This window comes from Topomyia yanbarensis, chromosome 1, assembly GCF_030247195.1.
Source record: "Topomyia yanbarensis strain Yona2022 chromosome 1, ASM3024719v1, whole genome shotgun sequence".
Lineage (NCBI taxonomy): Eukaryota > Metazoa > Arthropoda > Insecta > Diptera > Culicidae > Topomyia > Topomyia yanbarensis.
In genome coordinates this window covers 16904417-16928431 of record NC_080670.1, presented here as the reverse complement: position 1 = coordinate 16928431, position 24015 = coordinate 16904417, and the positions used below count along the sequence as shown (strand labels likewise).

Below are 24015 nucleotides of genomic sequence, written 5' to 3'. Positions count from 1 at the left end.
AAACAGCCAGAAATCTAGTTCATTTCCGGCTGAGATTAACTGGGTGTTATCGAAACGACCCGCTTGGAACGAAATCGGGCAGCCAGCAGAAATCCGCATGGATTCCGGCAGCTGTCAAAATTATCAATATGGCGCTTCCAGATTTCAGCTCCTGCCCGGTCAAACCATTCGGAATTTGATTCGGAATCCTGAATGGAGTCATTATAGATTCCAAATAAAATACAACAACCGATTCTGAGTCGGAATCGGTTGTTGCATTTCATTTGGAATCCATAATGACTCCATTCAGAAATCCGAACCGGTTCCGGAATGAGTTTAACTGGGTGCCAGCTATGACGGGTAGATTCGCCGCACCGATTTTCTTTTGTTAGTCTTGTTTAATTTTCGCCACATTTGCAACAAACTACCAAAAAGCATAGTTTTGACAGAAGAAAAATATAAGGAGAAGGAGATTTTGTTTTAAACACGATAATTAATATAAATTTAACGTCTCCAGTTACTAAAGACAAGTTTGAATTAATAATATATTTAAAAAAATGAGAAAAATACAAGAAAAACAGCGGTAAAAAAACCGGTCCTACAGGTGCGTGTCTGGCAGAAATCTCCCAGAAACGGTTGTTGTATTTGAGCCGGCTAAGCCCAAGATGACCCTCTAAGAACGGTTGGTTTCAAAATTGTCCAATGAAGGACGTTCGTTGCGCCAATTTGGACAACGTCCAAATAACCGTTCAACAAACGTCCATCGTTGGACCCGTGTTGAACGATTTTGAAACACTTTTTTGGACGTCTCAGTGGGGAGAGAAAGGTGGGAACATTTGACACGTTTGAGTGTATTAGTATAATAGTATAATACTTTCAAAATTAAGCATGACGGCCAGGGCCCTTGAAGTAAACATAAACATCCGAACGAGCATCCTGATTCTTTGGCGCACGATGCAAAATGAGAAAAAAACCGAACTTCCCTCGGATCTACCGATTAGAATACTTATGGAAACTTTTTACCTCGAAAAAAACGATTAAATTAACAATGACCGAACCGAAACAAAACTTATGTCAACAGAAAGGCCCACTACGTCATTTGTTTGTGCTTTTCTTCCTCATATACTCTTGTTTTTTCGGCTTCATCAGAGAAGAATGACAACCGCACTCACACACAGAAAAAAATGTGCACACCTGTATCCGTCTTGGGCCAAACCCCCAGAAATTCTGTCAGAAATTAGAGCTAGTAGGATTAGTTAGTCGTCAAGCTGCGAGTTATGAAGACAAGTAAAATAAATGCACGAAAACTTTTTTACATTCATTCGAAACTGTCAAATTTCGATGTTAAGTAGGTATTGTTGAAGAATTTTACAACATAAAGCAGCACATCTTTTGATAAAATAATTTTGGCGGGTAATAATTATAGAGAATTTAATCTCCAAGCAACTTTAGCTCGAGACTCAGTGTCCTCAGCAAAGTATTCGAAAATAGTTCAACCACAGAGAACAGACGTCCATCTTCAGCATTCAACTTGTGTAAAATCTCTAACGGTTTCGAAGGTAGTTTGGATATCTAAACCAGGTGCGCTAGCGTCGTCATGTTTTTTTGTGGCTGAGTGCGACAGAATTGACAGCGGTTATTCCTCTACCCAGTCAAACTAGTCCGGAACCGATTCGGATTTCCAGCATGAATTCCAGCTCAAATGCGTCAACCGATAGAGTCCGAATCGGTTGTTTTCTTTGAGCTGGATTCCATGCTGAATCCATCCAGGATTTCGAACCGGTTCCGGAATCGATTTGACGGATAGTTGGGATAGGTTGGTGTGGCGGCGCTAGTGTTTTTCGTATATTAATTCAAATGTTTACACACGTTTTTTAAATATTTTTGTTCGATCATGGATGTCTGTTCTCTGTGGTTCAACTTTGTTGAAGACATGAATACTCCACATATTCAGAGTATCGAAATATAGTTGGTCGGTTTGCTTTCTTGCCCGGCCAGAAGACGTACTTCCTATCCGCATGATGCTCCTTTAAGAACTGCAGAAGAATTTTCTCAAAACACTCCTCCTGATACACTTGTTGATTGATGACCGCTTGGCATAAACCATGGCTTTGAAATCCCTCTGTCCGATATGGCGATGTAAAGCATAACTTTTTTGCCGATTTGTCGCTGGAATAGTAGCTGTCATATCAAAGAATGTGGGTCCTCTATCTTGAGGGTTCGGTGAATCAAGGTATGGGAGCAGTGATATTTTCGACACGCAAACTCGTTCCGTCCTTGTTGTCGAATAGCTTTCATCGCTTCCTTTTTCTTCTTCGTCATTATCTTCGCCGGACGGCCGCTACCGACCTTCCGCTCCACGCTCAGGGATGCCAGGATCCGATAAAACGGTACTCACGGGCACGTTTTCGTCTCGAAAGTGGTCTACCGTAAAGTTTTTCCACGATGACCATGCGTTTCGTGAAACCGTACAACACACTCGCGAAGTGCTTGCTGTTTCGACGCCATCTTCGATTGTACTGATAGCACCCGAGCGAAAATAAACATGAAACTCATTTCTAGAGAGTTTAGAGAGCAATTCTCTTGGAGAGAAAAAAAATTTACGCTTTTTACTTTAATTACAGAAAGGTATTGAAATCATTCTCATTTTTTATTGAACACCTGTCATATGTCGCAAAAAAAACATAAGCAGATAATAATTTTTCGACGTAAACTATAAGTTACTTCCTCCATGGGTCCAAAATTGTTGTTATCCTACTTATAAATGCATAAACTAAAATGAAACTCAATGCCATAAGTTCCAATACTTAAACGTATATTTTATTGTTCTTTAAAATTCCACTCATAATTACTGACTCTATTTATTCAAACTAGATTAAGCTATACCTATATACACAAATTATACATGTGAATTAACTTTGTCATACCATCTAACTAAAAGAATACGTCAACTATTCGCAAAATGTTTCTCAGATATCACACCCTCTGCCGGTGTCGTTCTGCGCTTTTCATTCTTATTCAAATCAAAGGACCCGAATCGCTTACCTCCGAATGGCGACCGGGAATGAATCCACCGAACAGCCGGATGCAGCATCTTAGTGTTATAAGCGTCCAATTTACTCCAGGTTGCCAAACTAAACACTATTCCTACGGATACTGTCAAAATAGTACCGAATACCCCGTAGTACATGTAGGAGATGGAATATATCCGATATAGGACGGATTGTTCCTGCACCGTGGATATTTTTCTGATTTCAGCTAACAGGTGTGATGTATGATTCAAACCCGATTGCCATTGAAAGGTACAACCTTCGGTTGAAGTTGGCAGTAGAGAATCATTGATCTCCACATACAACAAGCGACCTGTAACGATCCACATCGTCACAGCGTGAGAAACGATCATTCCCAAGGCTGCTCCCTTCCAGTTTGCAAACGGCACAAACATCGCTAGGATGAAAACCCCAAGCAGAGGTCCGGAAGTTGCCGAAAGTACCAGCACTGAAGATTCAATTACTCCCGAAAGTAGTCCCACCAGAAAACCAACACCCATTATCACAATGGCATAAGTAGATCCAACAATCTTTATCACAGTTAATTGATAGCTATCAGTTTTCTTTTTCATACTAGGAAGCAGTGACAGAAAATCCTCCCATGTCACGGTTGCGAGAGAGTTCAGGCTGGATATGTTGAAAGTCAATGCTCCATTGAAAAGAGTGCCAACGAAGAGGCCCCATACTCCTGGCACATTGGCGAAAAAGTCCACAACAAAATAGGGTAAAATTTGGTCCATCTTTTCTATCAATCCGGCCTTCAACGGATCACAGTTATGGTATAGCGCGAAGATTCCCATTCCGACGAGCCAAGGAAGGGTAAAAAGGATCGCCACTAGTGGAACATTTACCAACATCGTTCTCCTGATCTTGCACAACGTTGGCATACTTAAATATCGCTGGACGAAGTTTTGCTGACAGCCCAACAAGCTCAGTGACATGAACAACTCGCCCAACCACGCAGATGTCGTCGTCACCCTCAAATGCAGATCTGCTGCGAAGTTGAAGAAGTTCATTCGTCCTGCAAAAAGTGGAAGATGGGTTAGAAGGCATATTCGACCATCAGTCAAAGCACTCACCATTTGCTTCGCCGATTTCAAATACTCGTACAACTCCGCCGCTCTCAATGGTACAGTATATCACAATGCCGACCAACATCGCAGTCATACTGAGGCTTTGGATTACGTCCGCTGCAACTGCGGCCTTCATGCCACCGAGAGCGTTGAAGAAAATACTGATAAAGGTAATGCACAGAAGAGAAACCCAATAAGGCACGCCGATGATGGTGTTCAGCGCAACCGTCGGGGTATAAATTGTGATCCCCAGACTGAGCAGTGAACGAATGATGTACGTTCCCGAGGCGAGACATCGAACAAGTCGACTATTGAACCTAGAAGGAATTAAAAACTTTAAACAAAGATATAGTGATTGACTATTTTTGAAATTCAAACCTTAACTCTAAGTACTGGTACACCGAGGTTATCCCCAGATCAAAGTACACCGGAATAAAGACCAAGCAGACGATCGGATACGCCGTGATCATCCCGTACAGCGTCTCCCACATCGCGGATCCTCGGTAGAAAAACTCGCTCGGGTATCCAAGCACCGAAATGACACCCAGTGTCCCACGTGTTATGGAAAGCATCATCGCCAGCATGGAAATGTGACCCGCCCCGAATACGTAGTCCTCTTTGGTTTTCACCTTTCGGCTGCATAGTCGCTTCCGGATCGGGATCAACGCCGAGATTACTACGAACGCCACAAACACCAGATAGTTCCAAAGGTTGTCGACCGCTGGCTCATCTAGCTGCCGTTGCTGAAATGGAAATAAAAATGAAATCAAACAAAAAAAAAGTCGAAGACAGTTTCAGCATGCTTATTGTCTGCATCAGTCGAAAGGCATCCACAACAATCGGAGATTATTGCCATCATCAATGGACGTCTGGATCGAACTAAAAGATTCAGAGCTCTACAACTCTCTATCACCGGATGTTAGATGATGGATTGACAGTGGAAATTTAGAAAGAATAAAAAAACATCTGAAATTCGTCACTCTGGCTCAATGGGAGCCCAGAGCGTACAATTCAATCAATAACTGATACAATAGCGAGGTTGTCTCACAAATAATTCCTAACCTCAACAACTGATAGGTTGAAACGCACAGCAGGGAGTTAACCCTTTCATGCCCAACTTTTTTCTGGTGCACGTAGGATTCCAAAACTATTTTTCATTGAAAACGGTGGGGTCACGAAACACGAAAAGCCCTTTTTCATAAAGATTAGTGCTTCTCTCGCAGTGCTAGAAGCTGTTCAATTTTTACCTTTCAATGCTCAATACAATTCTCCTAGAATATTTACAATAGTCCACTTACGTGGAAAACGTAGCCAAGGGCACTCTAAATTGATAAGTTTTATCAGTTTTCAATAATATTAAACAATAACGAAGATATATGAAAAAATCATTTTTCGTCGTCAACGTAAACTGTCCCTGGCAGCACTGTTTCATTGGAATTCAATCTGACTAATTGCAATAACTTCAGTTCTAGAGCTGATCCTTTTAACTGTTAGTACTCAAATGAAAGGCAATAGTCAGGTTGATTAGCCTTACTTGTTTTTGTGAGCAAATCTGTCTTCAATCAAAAGTTATAGCTGTTTAAAAACGTTGTTGTCCACAAACAACATGGGCATGAATGGGTTAAAATCGACACTATGTTTTACAGAAACTCGAATAGCTACACTGCGTAATATACCGTACTCTCACTGCGTCAAAAAAGAAATTGAAAATCTTCAGAGTACAATAGAAACTCACTTTTAAACAACGACTGGAATACCTAATGTTTTATGTTTTAGTACTAATTTTACTTAATCCCTTAAATATATTTAAAGGGTGTTCGTAGGACTTTTTCCACAACTACAGATCCGATTTTTTGCCCAACTGACCATGCATTTCAAATTGGTCAAGATGCATCTATTATAAATTTTATATATCGTCCGAAAATGAAAAACAAATCAACTTTATTACAGCTTTGGAACTGTAGAAAAATATAATTCGTTATTTGCTTAAGTTGTAATTATCACAAAACCATCTTACTCTTTACTTATCCGATGCTGCTGCTTAGCGGGATGGCTCGTGTTCCCAGCGAAGAATTCCGGAAGATATCGTAGTGAACTTTCCAGGCGCAGCCGCTATCCTGCCAACTTATCTAGCTTTCACTGTAAACTGCTGGTAGAGAGTAATGAACGTATGGCTTATCCTCCACAGCTAGAGTGGTTGATGCTCTTGCGTCTTTTGAGGTTAGCCGGAAAGTGAAATTCCATGCCCAACTGAACCAAAATTGTTAAGTGCAAACATATTTTATGTACTTAAAATATTTTTGTGACTATGACTAACCATTCAATAAACCCTGTTCAAAGTTTCGAAAAAAAACAGAAGCGATAGTTTGTTAACGTTAACAAATGTCATTATAGTAAACGGAATTACAATTTTCGCACCAATCTGTCGGAAAAATGTTCAAATTTTTTTATTAAATTACGAAGTGAGTATAACTTCTATTAATTAAACGAAAACCTGGGCAAAACTGATTTTTAGAAAATCTTTCGAAAGCAACACGGAAAAATCGATTCCAGTCAATATCTGGCATATGGCACACCAACCGAATACTAAAATATTGTGGATGAATTTAAGTTCACTTTTTCTGTATTGACATTCAAAGTCAGATGTTTAAAGCTGGTGCAAGGAACATCCGTTTGGAAGACTGTACACGAAGACCAGTTTAGTATATCTGCAATAATGCTGGTAAAACGTAATTTTTTAATTAACCTAAAACTAACCCTAGAACAATCGAAACCAAGAATGAGTTCTTTTTAGTTAATAAAAATATACAATCTGTAGCGTTGATAAGTCCCACAGTCCGCAGTGCTTCTTATTGCCTAAATAACCTTCCCAATTTTAATAAGCTCTAAATGTGTAGTCACATTTTGCCAAATGCGGCGCATGAGAATTATCTTATGTTAGCAAAGTAACAGATTGGTTTATTTTGAGGGACAGTGATGCTCAAACTAAATTTCACGCCAGCTGTATTATTCTGTTTCTCTATGTCATTTAAACGCTCTGGAATCAATATTTTCGCGACACCCTCGCACCATCAATATAATAAGTCATCATCAATACGCATGCTGCTGCTCCGACTTACTATTCGTGGCAGCGAAATAGTTTACGAAATCATGATATATTATTCATGTATTCGCGAACAGGTTAATGAATCACGATTTACTATTAGCTTTCAGGAAATATTTCATGAAATCATACAATATCCTTCATGAATTCGTGAACTGGGACATGATTTCTAGTTACCATTCGTGGTCGTGAAATAGTTCGCGAAATAGTCCGCGAAATCATAAAATATTTTTCATGTATTCATGAACTTGTTCATGACTCCTAGTACAATAGTCAGGTCAGACCATTCGTTCATAATAATATTATTCAGCGAAAAAAAAATTACGAATATCATAATAAAATTGCTGATGTCATGAACATCAGTCAATTCACTCCACGTGTTAAATTCGAAAGTAAGCTCTAGAATAAAATATCGTGATAACGTGCAAATAAATTACGAAAATCGTGACTAAGAGCCCAAAATCAAGAACATAAATCATACTATTCGTGACAAAAATATCAAAAATCGTGACTAATATCCTGAAATCATGAACATATAGTAATTTCTTTTCATGATTTCAGGGTATCATAAAATAAAAAGATAACGTAACAAAAATTACAAAAATCGCGACTAAGATCCGGAAATCATGAATATAAAACACATTACTCGTGATTAAAATATCGAAAATCGTAGCTAAAATCCTGAATTCATGAACCTAAACCACTATACTCGTGACTAGAATATCACGATAACATGAATAGAAAGTCTGAAAATCGTGAGAAAAATCCTGAAATCAGGAAAAAAAATCACATTATTCGCACAAAAATCGTGGCTAGTATCCTGAAATCATGAGCATGAATACCTCTACTCATGACTAAAATACCACGAAAAAGAAATTACGAAAATCGTGACTGAGATACTACAATCATGAACATAAATCACGCTACTCTGACAGAAAAATCCAGTAGGAAACTGATGAATGGTAACTTGATGAGAAATCACAAAAACGCGAATAAGCTCCTGCAATCATGAACATCGTTTAACTGTCGGCTGTGTATTCCCAAATTGTGAACAAGGATCACAGCAAAAACTTAACGTGTCCAGGGAACAACCACAGTAACCCTACCAAACATTCGAATGTAATGACATGTATACAGGGTGTTTGGTTCATGATTAAGAACCTCTCGAGAGATGATTAACTGTCATATTTGGAGAAAAAAATCAACCGTTACTAAGTTATTTAATTTTTTTGGGTTAAAAACTTAGTTGTCTTAAAATAGCTCTAACTCAAAAAATATACTTTGTATTTCAAATATTTCAGATCCATTGGATAGGTGAGAAAATTTCCCATTGAAAAATGTCCTCAAATGTTTCAGCTAATGAGGTTAAGTAACGTTTTCACAGTAATTTATTTAAAATTTAGCAATTTTGATCGATTTTTTGTTCATTTCGCGTAAACCTTAATAGTTAACATCACCATTTTAATAATTCAAATTTTTAGTCTTGAAGAGTTGCATAATTTGTTCTTTGACATGATATACTTATCTTTTCTTGTTTTCATGTGTTTGGGCTATTAAACTTGGATATTTTTATCTCATATTCACTTATACTAGCTCCTCTTGAAAAGTATGGCACTTATTGTACCTTTTCTTATCTTTATTCGAAAGCCAGGAAAATTTTGCAGAGAAAAATGTATTAATACCTTTCAGTTAAGTGAATTTAGTATTCTTTCAGAAGTTAATTAGTTTAAAGTTAGTAATGTTTCAAAGATTTTCTTCCATTTAATTCCACTATGTTTATGTTGTGTTTATGTTTGAGACATAGTGGAATTAAATGGAAGAAAATCTTTGAAACATTACGTACATTCCACTAAGACCTCCGTTCGCGTATATATTGTTAAAGTTAGTGTTATTATTAGCATTTTCGTTATTTTCCTAAAATAGTAAATAATAAACAGCACCATTATTATCGTGGAATTAATGCATCTCAGTAAGCTCTGCAATTCTTTCTTTGACTCCATTCAATTATCTCGTTTAGTTTCGTTTTTATCACCTCGTTTCATATGCAAAAACAACGATTTCGAATCCACTTCATTTGTGATGAGGTCATAACCATTAAATTACAGCGAAATGAAAAGCGATAGGGCTAAAGTGTCCAATAACAAGTTGTAGAGAATATTAAGGGGCACCAAATGAACAAAAGTGACGATAAATTTAGTTGATTAATAATTAGAATAATTACAAATCTCTCCAAAAAACGCTAATTTTGAGTTATTTTACTAGTACAAAGCCATTTAGTACACTTAACTGAAAGATATCTGCACATACATCGAAAGAAAATTTTCTCAACTTTCCAATAAAGCCCTGGTTATAATGATATAAAGCATATTTTTAGATTAAAGTCTTTTAAGCACTTGCAGGTCGATTACAGGAAAAGTTTAGAAGTGAAATTACAAGGAAACGAAAAGAGATAGGAATATCATGTTGAAAAACAAAATATAAATCGTCCTCAAACCCAACTTTTGGATAATAGATATTGCTATAAGCATAATTCATTATTTTGAGAAAATTAACAAAAACCTCATCAAAAACATCAACTTTTAACTACTTTACAACTAAAAGGTAATTAAAACTAATTAACTCAAAGCTTTAAGAACACCATTCAATAGAAAATTTTCTCACCTTTCCAACGGAACTTAAAGATTTAAAATACGAGGTATATTTTTTGAGTTAGATGTATTTTAAAAATTCACCCAAAAAGTTCAATAACTCTGTAACGGTTGAGATTTGATGGTATGTGTAGAACGACTTTTTTTCTCCAAATATGACAGTCAATCACCCCTCGAGAGATTCTTAATCATGAACCAAACACCCTGTATATTCGACGCAAACTAGTATTTTGGAAACACAAATAGTTTCATGAATACGAGGTTTATTATTCATAATTTCAGGAACTTGGTCACAGTTTTCGTAAATACATCAGTTCACGAAATCGTGATCATGTTTTCATGAACTTATGAGCGGATTTTTATCCGTGTATACAACTTTTCGCGTAAATACTTGTTTTTGTAAATCGTTAGGAAGTTTTAAGGGGTTTATTTAGTATATTGTAACTTATTGAATCAATATCATCGATGAATGAAACAGATACGAGTAGTACATGGTGGTTTCCTTGAGGAAAATCTTAAAAAATTTCCGTCAATATTCTTTGGCACTCTCCGTGCATATCAGAAAATGCGTTTGCAAAATGCAAAATTCCATTTTCAAAATTGAGCGTCAGATACATTTTACCAAGAAAGCGAAACCTGCCCCACCTTTCTTTACCATGCATACGGTAAAGGGCGAACACGAAATTATTGCGACACATTCAACAGGGCATAACTTTTTTACCATTGGGTAAAAATCAACCAAATTTTGCACACTTTCTCATTGATGTGTATTGTTTACATGCTGTCAAACTCGAAGTCGTGTTTTTCGATTCACCGAAAATGGAGGTGAACCAACGCGAGTCGAGAGAACAAATTCTTTCCAAACACCTGGAATTTCCTGACCTGTCGCACCGGCAGTTGGGAAAAATGTGGAACATTCACCATTCAACCGTCTCCAGAGTGTTGAAGCGTTTCCAGCAGCGGTTGACGTTGGTCCACGGCAAAGGAGCTGGAAGAAAACCGGGACCGAAGAACAAAAAGACGGAGGGAAAGGTGAAGCAGGAGATTAAAGCAAATCCCAACGTCTCAAGCCATGATTTGGCTAAAAAGATCGGCATGTCACAGAGCTACGTCCAGAATGCAAAGAAGAGAGCTGGACTACATACATACATACAAGGTACAGAACTTCCCAAACCGCGATGAGCGGCAACAATCGACGGCTAGAACTCGGGCACGGAAGCTCTACGAGAAGATGTTGACAAAATATGGCTGCTGTGTGATGGACGACGAAACGTATATAAAAGCCGATTTTAAGCAAATTCCGGGGTTGGAGTTTTTCACCGGCAAGAGCAAGTTCTATGTGGACGACAAATTTACGAAGAAGAAAATGTCGAAGTTCGCCTCCAAATATCTCATTTGGCAGGCCATCTGCTCTTGCGGACTGAGGAGTGAGCCTTTCGTGACAAAGGGCACAGTAAATGGCGAGATCTACAAATCTGAGTGCCGTTCTTGCAGCAGCACAACGAAGCTCCGCTATTTTGGCCAGATTTGGCATCATGCCACTATTCTAAAAGTGTCCTGGAGTGGTATGAGGCCAATTCTGTCCATTTTGTTCCAAAGGACATGAATCCGCCAAACTGTCCGGAGCTGCGCCCGGTGGAGCAGTACTGGGCAGTGATAAAGCGGGAACTTCGGAAGAGCAAGAAGACAGTCAAAGACGAGAAGGACATGGTAAGAAAATGGAAAAAAAATGGAGGGCATCAAGCGAAAATGCGTTCAATTTTACACTCAAGGCTCCATCGATAAACTTTTCTTTTGATTTTTGAAGTAAATATATGTATAAAACTACCCTAAAATTATGGTTTGATGTTAAACATTATAAGAAAATTGGCATGACATTTTCGTTGTCGCAATAATTTCGTGTTCGCCCTTTAAGTTCGTATATCCCTATTCAAACTAATAGTTTTGCAATATTTCGAATATTTAAAAAATAATAGAAGACACGATGATGATTTCACGATCGAAACAATAATAACCAATCAAGTCCTGAAATGGATCGATAGATTTGACATATACCAATTCACTCGAGAATCATACAGTGTGTGCCACATTTATACGTTTACCCTACTCTTTCAGGGTAACTTTTTTCTCTATTCAAAGAAACTGCATCAATAGTTCAGGGTTTATTTTAAAAACTTAATCAACGATGTTTCTCGAAATTTCGAAGCCACGCACCATTCATTTTATTAGTTAGAGTGAAAAAATTTATGTTGTGTTCTACATTTATAAGTTCAACAAATATAATTTTTCCCAAAGAATAAATTATTGAAGTAACTCCAGTGATAATCAAAACTACATTTATTAGTCAATCGAATTCCCATAATTTCTAAATAGAAGAATCATTTGCTTTGGCATTTTTTTTATATTTCTTGCTCCGAGCTTGTCCTAGAATACTAATTTTAGAACATGTTCAGAGCCATAAATATTTAAAATCATAATGATTGAATTTCGAAGCGAATGAAACCTATATTCAAAAATGATGGAAATTCGATTGGCTACTAAATGTAGTGTTGCTTATTTCTTGATAATTACTTGAATAAAGATTTTTTTTAAAGAAAAACTGTATTTTTTGTTAGTGAACAAATAAATGTACGGCACTATTTTTTTCACTTAAACTGCCGGAACAAACGAACAAAACGCACCAGTGTTTCCAAATTTCGACAACCATCATTGATTAAGCTTTAAATCATGTTCCTATAGATGTGAGACACCACGTTTTTCACTTAAACTACCAATAACTGACAACCAAGTAAAATTTTTTTCTGGCTCGGGGACTAAACGCAAATACTATGCAACAATTGTTTAGTTATTCGTTAGATTTCGAGTTCATATCAATAGAATACAAAAAGTTATAGTAGAAAACATCGTTTCTGTTAAAATTAAGCCACTATAGTGCACTACTCACATATCAACCCTCTTTCTTCACGTTTTACATCGCAGTTTTTTCGTATATTTATTTCTATGCAACATATCTCTACTGAACTAACCAACATAACGGTATATCTTTTCTATGTATGTAATTTTCCTTCATATTGGCATGAAGTAACGTCCGTTCTGTAAAGTATGATGATAGTGAACCCAACCATTGCATAATATATTCAGTTACACAAACTCACCATTTCCACTAACAGAAATAGTTAAACTCCTTGGAAATCGTTTTTCTAAATAAGACACGATTTCTCCTCAATGTTATTACTTCTTCATTTGTATCTCTTCTAGCTCAGCTAAAACTACCAAACACACAAACTGTTCTGAACGAATCACCTATGTCGAAGAAACCAGTTCGTTACTCCGAACCGGAACAAGTGTCTACACCTAATGTAAACTGACATCATTTCTACAAATTCGTGGTATGACCAAATGCGCGGTATTACGAGAAACCAAAATACCACAAGGCCTCTCATACTGTCAATTGTCACCGATAAAAATGATTTAGCGAACATCAGAAACATGCCAGGCATTCGGTTCATTGATAAGTGAATACCATCATTCCACCATAACAGACCAGCCGACGGCAATCCAGCCAGATTGTTAGACAAAGGTTGTCATTACAACAAGCGTACGCACATTCGGCTTAACTCTGTGGATTGTTCGCCTATTGGGTGCACTGAGGTGATAAGATACACGTGCTCCTACGACACCTACCACTAACTGCCAACCGTTTTTGCTTACGATCTTAGCTGTCGCCTTTTCACAACCTACTAAACAAAACTGCAGTCTTTGCTAAACAGATCTACACCTTCGTCAGTGCGAATGCCCCCAAAGTTGCAGACGACAATAAACATACTCCGTAGATATGTACGAACTGTCTCGTAGCATCCAAATTACCAGCATTTTTGTCACCACGGGTTGTCGTCACCTTTCTTCCCCGAATCACTTGCTTCCGTCTGCACGAATCGCGACAGCCACAATCTTTCACCACGAACTAGCGCGTAAACCCCGCAACGGGAAAACGACTTCCGATCACCCACGCGTCCAGCAACGATACGCGCACTGATGATAACTGATAGTGTTCAAACATGTGTATCATCTACCGGAGAGACCCCACGCGAAATGTTTACCATCTAAAACAATAATGCCCCCCGTCCGTCCGTCCGTCCGTACTGGTGGCTACTATGCTACTACTGTACTTTATCGTTAACAAGCCGACCAACAAACCAACGGCTACGAATCCGCGGGGCGTGGAAACCATCGACAAAGCTAGCGAACGCTTCTCGAACTCGAACGCGAAAACAGCTGTATTTCGCGACAAAATTCTGCTAGGAACTGAAGCAATTAAAACAGCGTCCCGGTGCTATATAGGTGTCGTGGATTGCGGTGAAGATATGCACGGCTCGTTCGGCTGCTGACCGATCGCCGTCCAACTGCTAGGGATGTCAATTACGAACGCCAAGATTAAGTAGTTGCAGATGGAGGAGAAATGGCGTGTTGCGTTGTGGATTGGGTGCGATTCGATCGCTAGATTATCCAGTATGCTATCGCGCACGGTATCTTGGATGAACATAGCCGGAGAATAGTAGGGCTTAGCATAGAAGTCAGCAAGAAGATAGGAAATTTGCAACTCATTAGTAGAACGAGCAAAAGGCAGTATTCACAGAGCTTGGTTGGTACATTTATTTGATTCCTAGTCTATAGACTACATATCTTGTTCCCAGTATTTGTGCACATACCCACGGGCAGACAAGCGACTTGTATGTAAGTACCAAGAACCATTGGTTACCAATTCTGGGAAGAAACTTGAAAAATGCTAACACTTATTTTGATCAACTTTCTACCTAATTAGTTGGATTGTTTACGCCTGAATTATGGCTACCACAAATGAATACTCATTACTGGGAAAGCACCGTATGCGCCATAAAAAAATAAAACACTTGCTATCAACCTTTTACCACTAATTCAATTACTTTAGCTATCATGAGCACTCAAAACAAATTGTCAGCAGCAGGCTGTGCGGTTTCGGAAAAAATCATTTATTTGAACAAGGTGTGTGGAGTACAGTAGCCTCTGGATGTACGACGTCAAATTGCATCATCGAAAAAAACGCTGTAGAAAAGAACCTATTGGGTATTTTCTCTAAAACATTTGGGTAGAAGTAGTTTGGAGTGTATTGTTTATAGAGTACTTGATAATCTGTAACTGTATTAGTGTGCTCAGCGATTTGTTTTCCTCCACCTGTCATAATTTCTGATAGCTGGAGGAAAACAAATAAAAAAAAGCTTTTCGGTCGGATTATTTGCATGGTGGATCGAACCCATCAGGTATTGTAGTCTCCACAATAAGTTTCACACTGACACAGAGCATTTAAACACCATTATAAATACTTTAGGCAAGCGATTTCAAACGCTTAAATTGACTGACAGTTTTACATATGACAGCTGGAGGTAAACAAACCCCCAAGTAGTGTGAGTGCCCTCTAAGAACGGTTGGTTTCAAAATCGTCCAATGAAGGACGTTCGTTGGACCAATTTGGACATCGTCCAAATAACCGTTCAACGAACGTCCATCGTTGGACCCGTGTTGAACGATTTTGAAACAATTTTTTGGACTTCTCAGTGGGTGAAATCATTTGCATAGAACTCTATACTGCCCTGTCAAAAAAAAATGCGGACGAACATGGTCAGGCGATTTAAACAGTTTGACGTTTAATTCAACTCGCCTGCGCTAATTGCCCCTAGGAACAAATGCAATTCGCGAATGCGATTTAAAGGCGATTTCAACACTTAGACAAATTTTCTGGCGGCTGAAAAGGACTTGGTTGTTTTTGCGTTTTTCAAACATGGCGGTTCATGTTTGGCTTAAGCTTAAAATAGTTTTTTTAAACAATTGGCGTGTTCTCGCTTGTATTTTGTTTGTCTAGTGCACTTCATTTAGCCAACGAATGTGAGAAATTGTGGAATCGTGTGTAAACATAGTGGAACAAAATCTCTGACCTACTCAGATTGTGATAAGTTTTGGTGTGCAATACCAATTTCATCTTTGATTCTTCTTATGGTGATTACCTAGTATACTGGTAAGTATATGTGAGTAGATAATGAATCCGAAAATAAGTATTATTTTTAATATTCATATTAGGCAATGGCGCCTTCCGTGGGCGATTTGGGGGCAATTTAAGAGCGGGTTGGGCGGCAAAAAAATGACGGCGGGCAAATCGCCCAAATGTTGCATTTGAAATAGCCCCCTAATTGCCAGCAATTTGCTGGCAAATTGAAGGGCAATCAGCGCATCCGAGTTGGCGAATAGTCAAAAAGGGCAAGTTGCTGGTCCCGTTAGCCAGCAACTTGCCCTTTTTGACTGGGTGTATTTTTATCGCGGTAAGTTTTCCGAATATTGGAAAAGATGGCGTCACCCGAAAAGCAACGTCGCGAGTTGATTTTGCGCAAGCACCTGGAAATTCCTCAACTCTCCCATCGAGACATCGGAAAACAACTCTAAATCGTCTAGTTGGTAAGGAGAAACGCGGTGTTATATTAGTGATCAGGATCACAAGAGTGTAGTGAAAGCGTCTAAGCAGAATCCCAATGCTTCGGTCAGGGATGTGGCCGAAAATTTGAAGCCGCGAACCGGGTGGAACTGCATACGTACAATGTGCAGAAGGCTCCAAATCGTGACGAAAGGTAAAATACGGTGGGAAATTCACGGGTCCGGTAACTGTACACCCAGATGCTGACGAAGCCTCATTATCTCAAGGCGGACTTCCGGCAACTTCTGGAGCAACTGTTCTTCACCGCTTAGCACAGGTTTCATGTTCAGGAGGAAGTAAGAAAGCAGAAACTTTCAAAGTTTGCCAATAAATACATGATTTGGCAAGCGAGCGCTCATATTGCAAATGGAGTGAGCCGTTCGTGACTACCGAGGTTGCAAACGGGAAGATCTATCTGAAGAAATGTTTACAGAAGCGTCTGCTTCTCTGTTGAAGCAACACGGCAGCCCCACGATCTTCTGGCCAGATCTAGATTGATGCCACTATTCAAATGTTGTCCTGGAGTGGTACGAAGCCAACGGGGTCACTTGCGTACCAAATCTAAGGAAGACGTGAAGAACAAGTGGGTTTCCGTACAGAGGAAGCTGCGGCGAGATGTCGTACAGAACCTAATGAGTGGAGTTAAGCGTAAGGTGCGAGCGTACGGTTATGGTATTATAGTTGAATGAAATAAAAGCTCACTAATGGGTTATATTTTATTGTCTGAAAGTTTGAAAAGGATCGGTTCACTAGGTAATTTTCTACAGGACTTTTCCGATATGCAATTTGATGAGGGACACCCATTAAAGGATGTACGGAGTCAAATAGTATCACATGAAAAGGTTTGTCAAAATTCAGCCATTCAGTTGATCATTTTCAAACTTTTTTCGTGTTCTTTTTATTTAATTTCATAACCATATCCAAATGCACGTACTTTCCTCTTAAAGTCTTGTATAACATTTACACTAATTCGTTTTTGTGTGAAAATTCATTTTTTCCTCATTTCTGATGCCGATTTCAATTCTGGAGTGCCTGCTTCGTGATGGCCCAGTATTTCTCAATTGGCAGCACTTCCTGCGCGTTTGGGGGGTTAAGATCTTTTAGCATGAAATTAACCTCTTTAGCCTTGTACCACCCCAGAACATCCTTCGAGTGATGGCACGGGGTTAAATTCGGTCAGAAAAGCGTAGGGTTATCGTGAGAAGTGGAAGTAGATACTTTTGGAGGCATTCTTTCAAGTACTCCTGCCCAATAACCGTTCGGGCCGACACGGACGAGGTGCTCCACTTTCCACGCGAACAAATTATCTGCCAAATCGTGCATTTTCTGATCGTTAGCCATCTTCAGTTTTCTAACTTGTTCCGGGACGTCGAACTTATGACAAGCAGTGCAGAAAAGTAGCCCAAGAAGCTGCCGAAAATCCGTTTTCAAATAAGTCCCGTCATCCACGACAAGATAATGCGTTTTCGCCTGATCCATGTATTCTGCCGTTCAACGCGATTCGACGCATTTTAGACTTATTACATGTAAAGTCCTTCGGTTTTTGCATCTTGCATAAAAGTTTTGCTTAAATGCAGCTTTTTCGAAACATCTGTCATTGAATTATTGGAATTCTTCTTGATAGTTTCGATTACAGATATTTTATACACAGACTTGCGGAGGCAAAAACAATAAAACTAGCAATTATCCCATAAGCTTTACATGGACCTACAAAACCTAAACCATTGACTTCACACGACCGGACTCTATTTTATTTTAATTTTATTTTATTTTATTTCTTTGGACCACGATGAAAATGGACAGATGGTCGAGTTTCACATCAACTCTTGCAATTTGAACGCTTAGGGACAAATCAACGCATTTTTATTTATAGCCATTTGATGCAAAATTTTAAGTAAACAATAATCAGACCTTTGAGATTGATGATTGCTGATTGAAGTTGTTTGCCATAATCACACTCCCCTGCTGCTACTGATAATGACTAATGGTGCCGGGTAGCGTTGAAATAAACTGATACGAAGGAAGCCTTTTTATATAGGCAAATGAAAGCTCACTGCAAGAATGTAAGGGAATTGTCATATTGAACTCTTATCTCTACTATCCGGTTCCAACCAATATTTATCAGTGTATCTCAAATTGGTTTGGAGTGTCCTAGCTTGGCGCTACAGAGAGTAAGGCGCTTATTACATAACTTTGATAGATGACAATCGTAAACGGATAGTTCTGGAGAAAATTTAGTATCTAATCTACGAAAACATAGCTTCAAGCTGGGCGGTGAATAGAGACTAACTTGCTGAGTCTAGCATTCTACCTACATAACAGGCAGAATGAAATGCAGCTGATATTATTTACACCATTTTTTATATAACAATCGATAACATGGAGAAATTTAGAATCAACGTAGAGCCTTTTTGCTCCTAGCTCGCAAATGGTTGTCGTTGGAGATTACCACGTACTTGTTTTTACATCAAGAATAGCGCAGGCAAGCTACTTGGAACCGTTGTTATTTCTGCTTTGCTTCAATGGCGTGTATTTAGTGATAAAAAATCGCCAAAATATTTCGTCTCATTTACTCAATTCACTGATGGTGGAGTGGCAAAAACTGCGTGTGCGTAAATCTGAAAAAGTGCTCAGTGATCGAATTCTCACGACTCACTGTCTGGAAAGCTCTGCTTGCCAGACTCCTATATTTTTTTTACTACCGAAAAACTGGGGAGAAGATTCATTAAGAGGTAACAGGGGGAGGCAGTCTTCTTTCGACTGTCCTGGGGTTTTACTCGCCTGTCCTGGGTTTTTACCCCCACCCCACACATAGCATAGTAATGGGATACAATATGCTAGAGCGAAACCGCATGTTTAGGTTTGTGAATACATGGAGACAGTAGCGCTTTGCTTCCTCTAGTAGTTGTAATCTCTTTTATCATGATTACGAGTACACTCAAGTTTTTTTTGCGCGGTATTTTTTTACGCGGTTTTTTACGCGGATTTTGAAATTAACCCGGTTTTCATTTACGCGGATTTTGAAATTTACGCGGTTTTCATTTACGCGGTTTTTGAAATTTACGCGGTTTTCATTTACGCGGATTTTGGAATTTACGCGGTATCCATCAACGAGGTTCCCTTTATCGCGGATTCTTAAATTTAAGTGAGCTTCATTTACGCGGATTTTGAAATTTACGCGGTTTTCATTTACGCGGCCTGTATCCCCCGCGTAAAAAAACCTGAGTGTAATGGTTTATCCAGAATTTCCCGAATATTTTAGTTCGAGGAAGATGGACATGTCGTTGCTGTTTTGCTATCTTAAGACAAACACCATTTTGGGATAAACTGAATAAGATAAGCCATGTTCCTGAATTGTAAAAAAAAAATTTAAAAAAATGGAATTTTCAAAAAAATTTCAATTCTGCTTGGTTACAACACAGTTATGAAAAGCGCAAATTCCTCGATTGATCGAGTTGCACTTACTATAGTGATAACAAAAAACCAGACAACAATCCTAGCATCAAGTACTCATTGAAGCCTATAGCAGCTTATTGACTTATAGAGTTCTATGCAAACGATTTCACCCACACTACTTGGGGGTTTGTTTTCCTCCAGCTGTCATATAAAACTGTCAGCCAATTTAAACATTTGAATTAGCTCTCGTAAAGTATTTATAATAGTGTTGAAATGTTCTATGTCGCTGTAAAACTTATTCGGGGGACGTACAATTCCGGTTGGTCATATTCCATCATGAAAATAATCCGACCGAAAAGTTATTTTCGATTTGTTTTCCTCCATCTATGACAGGTGGAGGAAAACAAACCGTTTAACACACTAATACAGTTACAGATTGTCAAGTACTCTATTTGACGAGGGTCTGCCCCAAAGGGAAGAAGAGCGTGTCAGGATAAGAAGAAGAAGAGTGGCAGATTTGACAAACGCAAAACAGATTCAAGATAATTTGCACAAGGTGTATTCATGTGTGTACAATAATATTATTGGTGGCAAACGCCTTGAGAACCTCATAAAGGCTGAAAGCACTAGTTTCTATACATTTAAAACATTGTTTTTATTAATTTCTATTTTAATAAACTCTTTTTTATGGGAAGTAAAGCAGTATTTACGCAATGTAGATGTTGCCAATTGTAAAAACAAAACTCTCGCTTTACATATGCCTATACCTTCTCTGGTATCATCTTGGGTTTTCACGTCATTTGCAGTTTGACAAGACCATAATTTGATGTTGGAACCAGGGACGCCAGATTTGCAGACAAGTCTGCAAATTCGCAGACTTTTAATTTAAGCTGCAGATTTTTTCGATGACGCAGATATTTGCAATTTTCTAGTTTGGTTGCAGATATTTGCAGATTTTTTAGTTTTGTTGCAGAGATTTGCAGATTTTTGAACATAAAGGCTTTTGGTTACACTAGCTTTCCTGACATTTTTTGTTCTTCCCAGACTTTTAAAATTATTATTGCAGACATTTGAAAAAAGTACCTGGCATCTCTGGTTGGAACGGTCTATCCCTGAGAATCATTATAGGAAGGGCAATCCCTCGCTATTTGACTCTATGACACCAACACAGTTGCAATGTGTATAGACCACACACATTAACGCTATGTTTACAATTCGCCATCTAATTTAATCTCATTTGACAAAAATTCCACCCGATATAATCTCGCACTAACACAACTGCACATGGATTAGTCAATAGCAAGCGAAGACTACATATTGAGAAGACTTTTATCTCTTTCCTTTCCCAATGCAAACGAGAAGCGACAAAATTTACAGCACCTCTATTGTATGAAGGTGGTATTCTTAATGTAAAAGTGTATATGTGTGTGTGTGCATCACTATAGACTTTTCTACGTTGTGGACAATAATAAACAAAGTCGGCAAAAACAAATGAGACCGGCCGACAAGAGCTCAATAGGAAGTACCACCTTTACCCGCAAGTGGCGTTCTCTCCAGATTTTGGACAGAGTCACCAGTCTTCATAGCAAACCACCAGATGTCTCTTATGATATTCATAATTCCTATTAGATCTACCATAATCATTAGCTAGGTGCTTGTCTTGGGAGCAAAACTTTTCCCACCAACATTTTTTCTGCGCTTGGTTGGCTTGTTTTCAAAATTATTGAACAAATTTCCTTTTGAGATATCCAGTTTGTTTTGGAAAGTAAACCGAAATGTAGGGGAAACTGAGGAGACTTGATCCCTTTTTCTATTTTTCAATCCAACTCCGGGAAATGATACAAAAATTAAGCATTTTTCGCGTTTTTCATAATCGTGTTCCGCTATATCTCAGTAACCCAGCAGAAATTGAAAACTCTGAAAACACCACGTTGTGGAAATTTTAAAATTAAGTAACATGGCATATTTAACTCAGTTTACCCCAAGATGGCCTTTATCATAAGATAGCACAATAGCGACAATGTCTCCATGAAAAATGACAGAATATAAAAGAAATAGTTTTGTACTAATAATAATCCTTAAGTATAAAATCTTGTACATGTTGACAATACGTGATCTCGAATGCGTGCCGTTTTATTTTATAATCGTTTGTTTTTCTTCATTTTAGAACCGGAATTAGTTTGAGGAATTTCTGCATCATATATATCTATAACTATAGAAATGATGAACAAAATCGGATGCGTCTTCTCAATTTGTTGTGCTTTGGAACTTTTTTAGACCCGATCATCCTATCCTAAATAATGAATATTTAAAGTAATCAGGTAAATTGATTATTGAACTTCCATTAAAGAAGATGCAACCTATTTGTTTCACTAAATCAACCTAACAGTGCCCGCTTAAAGTTTGTCTGGGGTACAAATGTACCCCCACAAAACCGTTTACGTTAGTGTTTTGTCATGTGTAGATAATTCGAAAAAATCATTATATCTTTTTTATAAGCAAAATATCGATACATAGTAAGCGAGAAACTTGCTTGAAATTGTATAGGCTTCAACATTACTGAAGAATAGAATCTGTTATTTGATATAATAAAGCTACAATAGCAAAGTAACTAGAAAAGGCGCTTGGATCGTTACCATACTTTCTGGTTTTGAGTACAAAAGAGACAAAACACATTCGTGAATATTATTTGTATATAATGTGTACTACGCACCACTCAATTCCTAATCTTCTGTAGCCCAGGCTCTGTAACGTACAGTGTACTGGCCTGTCCCTTCGACGCCTTCCTGTTTTAACTTCGTTACTGCATCTTGCTGTGAATTTACTGTTTTTTATTGGCGTTTGTTGTTCAAGCAAGCATCGGAATATATACACTTTTTTATCGGTTTTTGAATTATTTACTATATGATCAAAAGGCAATTAAAGGTCTTTACAACACCGTATAGATTGTCAAAATCGGTTAGAAACTTTCAAAGTTATAGCAACATTAAGGCTCAAGTTACCTCAAGGCTTGGTAGTATGCGTAAGAAAAATTGTGTTCAGCTTTGCCACCAGATTATCCATTTAAACCTTTTCAAAACTCTAAAAGAAGAATATCAGTCGATTTATTAGATCATCAGGATTCAATTCATGCAAAATACCTGCTGGAAAAACCATCGGCTTAGCTGGATGGTGCTTTTGAAAAAGTGGCTGTGATTTTTTGCCACACTACCACACCGAGCGGGGGTACGCAACACAACTGCGCAATGAAAAAACCACAGTCACTTTTTCAAAAGCACCATCCAGCTAAGCCGATGGTTTTTCCAGCAGGTATTTTGCATGAATTGAATCCTGATGATCTAATAAATCGACTGATATTCTTCTTTTAGAGTTTTGAAAAGGTTTAAATGGATAATCTGGTGGCAAAGCTGAACACAATTTTTCTTACGCATACTACCAAGCGTTCAATTCTAACACATGCTTAAAAAAGGTAACTTGAACCTTAAGGAAAAAAAAGGGGATTTTGACGTATTTTAAAGACCTGTTCTATAAAAAATGAAATATTGCATAATAAAATTTACAAAACACGAATATTTTTGAAAAGGCTGCTTTGCTTGATTTTTTTTGAATAAAACTATCCAATTTAATTATAAATTCAATAAAAATTAGGCATATTAAAGCGGTTTTAGCTCTGGGGAACGAATGTACAAAACCGTTCGCGTATAGAAAAAGTCACGAAACCGTTGTTGAGTTAATAAATACAAGACGAGTAATTTAAACAAAATTACATGACATCCACTCTATCATGGATCCATACATAGTTACACTTATTCAAAATGTTTCGGATTCCATTACATTTTCCCATCACTTACCAGGAATACGTTGCACAACTGGAACACAGAATAGCCGTTATCCAGCATTTATTCGAACCGTTACATAAATCCGGAAGCCCGTTCGATAATAATCAACACGTCGTACTGTCACCACAAACTGCTATAAACCAGCCCCTATATTCAATACCAAAAAGGTGCTAATAAGACTGCCTCGTATCGCTCAATGGCTTCACCAAATCCAACTTCGACTCTCTAGCGAGAAACATTTTTCACAACTGAAAGTAGGTAAGGTACCTGATTGTAAAACTGCTAAAACTCTCCATTCAAAAGGGGGACATGCAGGCATACGAACAATGTGATGATCCCCTACCGAATGATAACTAATTGATAGCATTCGTCATTTAATGACGGGCGCATTGTGCATAAGTTATTACGGAAAGTATAATTTTCTGCAG

General features: G+C 38.2%; 1 protein-coding gene across 2 annotated transcripts; it reads right to left on the bottom strand.

Annotated features, from left to right (window-relative positions):
* Positions 1-2773: 2773 nt before the first annotated feature.
* On the bottom strand, positions 2774-23830 carry LOC131677019 (sodium-coupled monocarboxylate transporter 1-like). Of its 2 annotated transcripts, none has more exons than XM_058956517.1 (4): positions 23600-23830; positions 4481-4845; positions 4109-4419; positions 2774-4050 (listed from the first exon to the last, which is right to left on the bottom strand). In XM_058956517.1, the coding sequence occupies exons 1-4, from the start codon at positions 23645-23647 to the stop codon at positions 2927-2929; spliced, it is 1848 nt and encodes a 615-aa protein (XP_058812500.1). In that variant the 5' UTR covers positions 23648-23830; the 3' UTR covers positions 2774-2926. The 2 variants fall into 2 exon arrangements, with proteins under 2 accessions (XP_058812500.1, XP_058812501.1); XM_058956518.1 differs by lacking the exon at positions 23600-23830 and adding an exon at positions 13721-14165.
* Between the last annotated feature and the right edge of the window lie 185 nt (positions 23831-24015).

What these genes read in the sequence shown, in the direction of transcription:
- LOC131677019 (XM_058956517.1), bottom strand. Translation starts at nt 23,647, where the DNA reads ATGCTGGATAACGGCTATTCTGTGTTCCAGTTGTGCAACGTATTCCTG. An exon ending in AGTTGTGCAACGTATTCCTG is followed by an intron (nt 4,846 to 23,599) that starts GTAAGTGATGGG and finishes TTTCCATTTCAG; the next exon opens with CAACGGCAGCTAGATGAGCC. An exon ending in TGAAATCGGCGAAGCAAATG is followed by an intron (nt 4,051 to 4,108) that starts GTGAGTGCTTTG and finishes CACTTTTTGCAG; the next exon opens with GACGAATGAACTTCTTCAAC.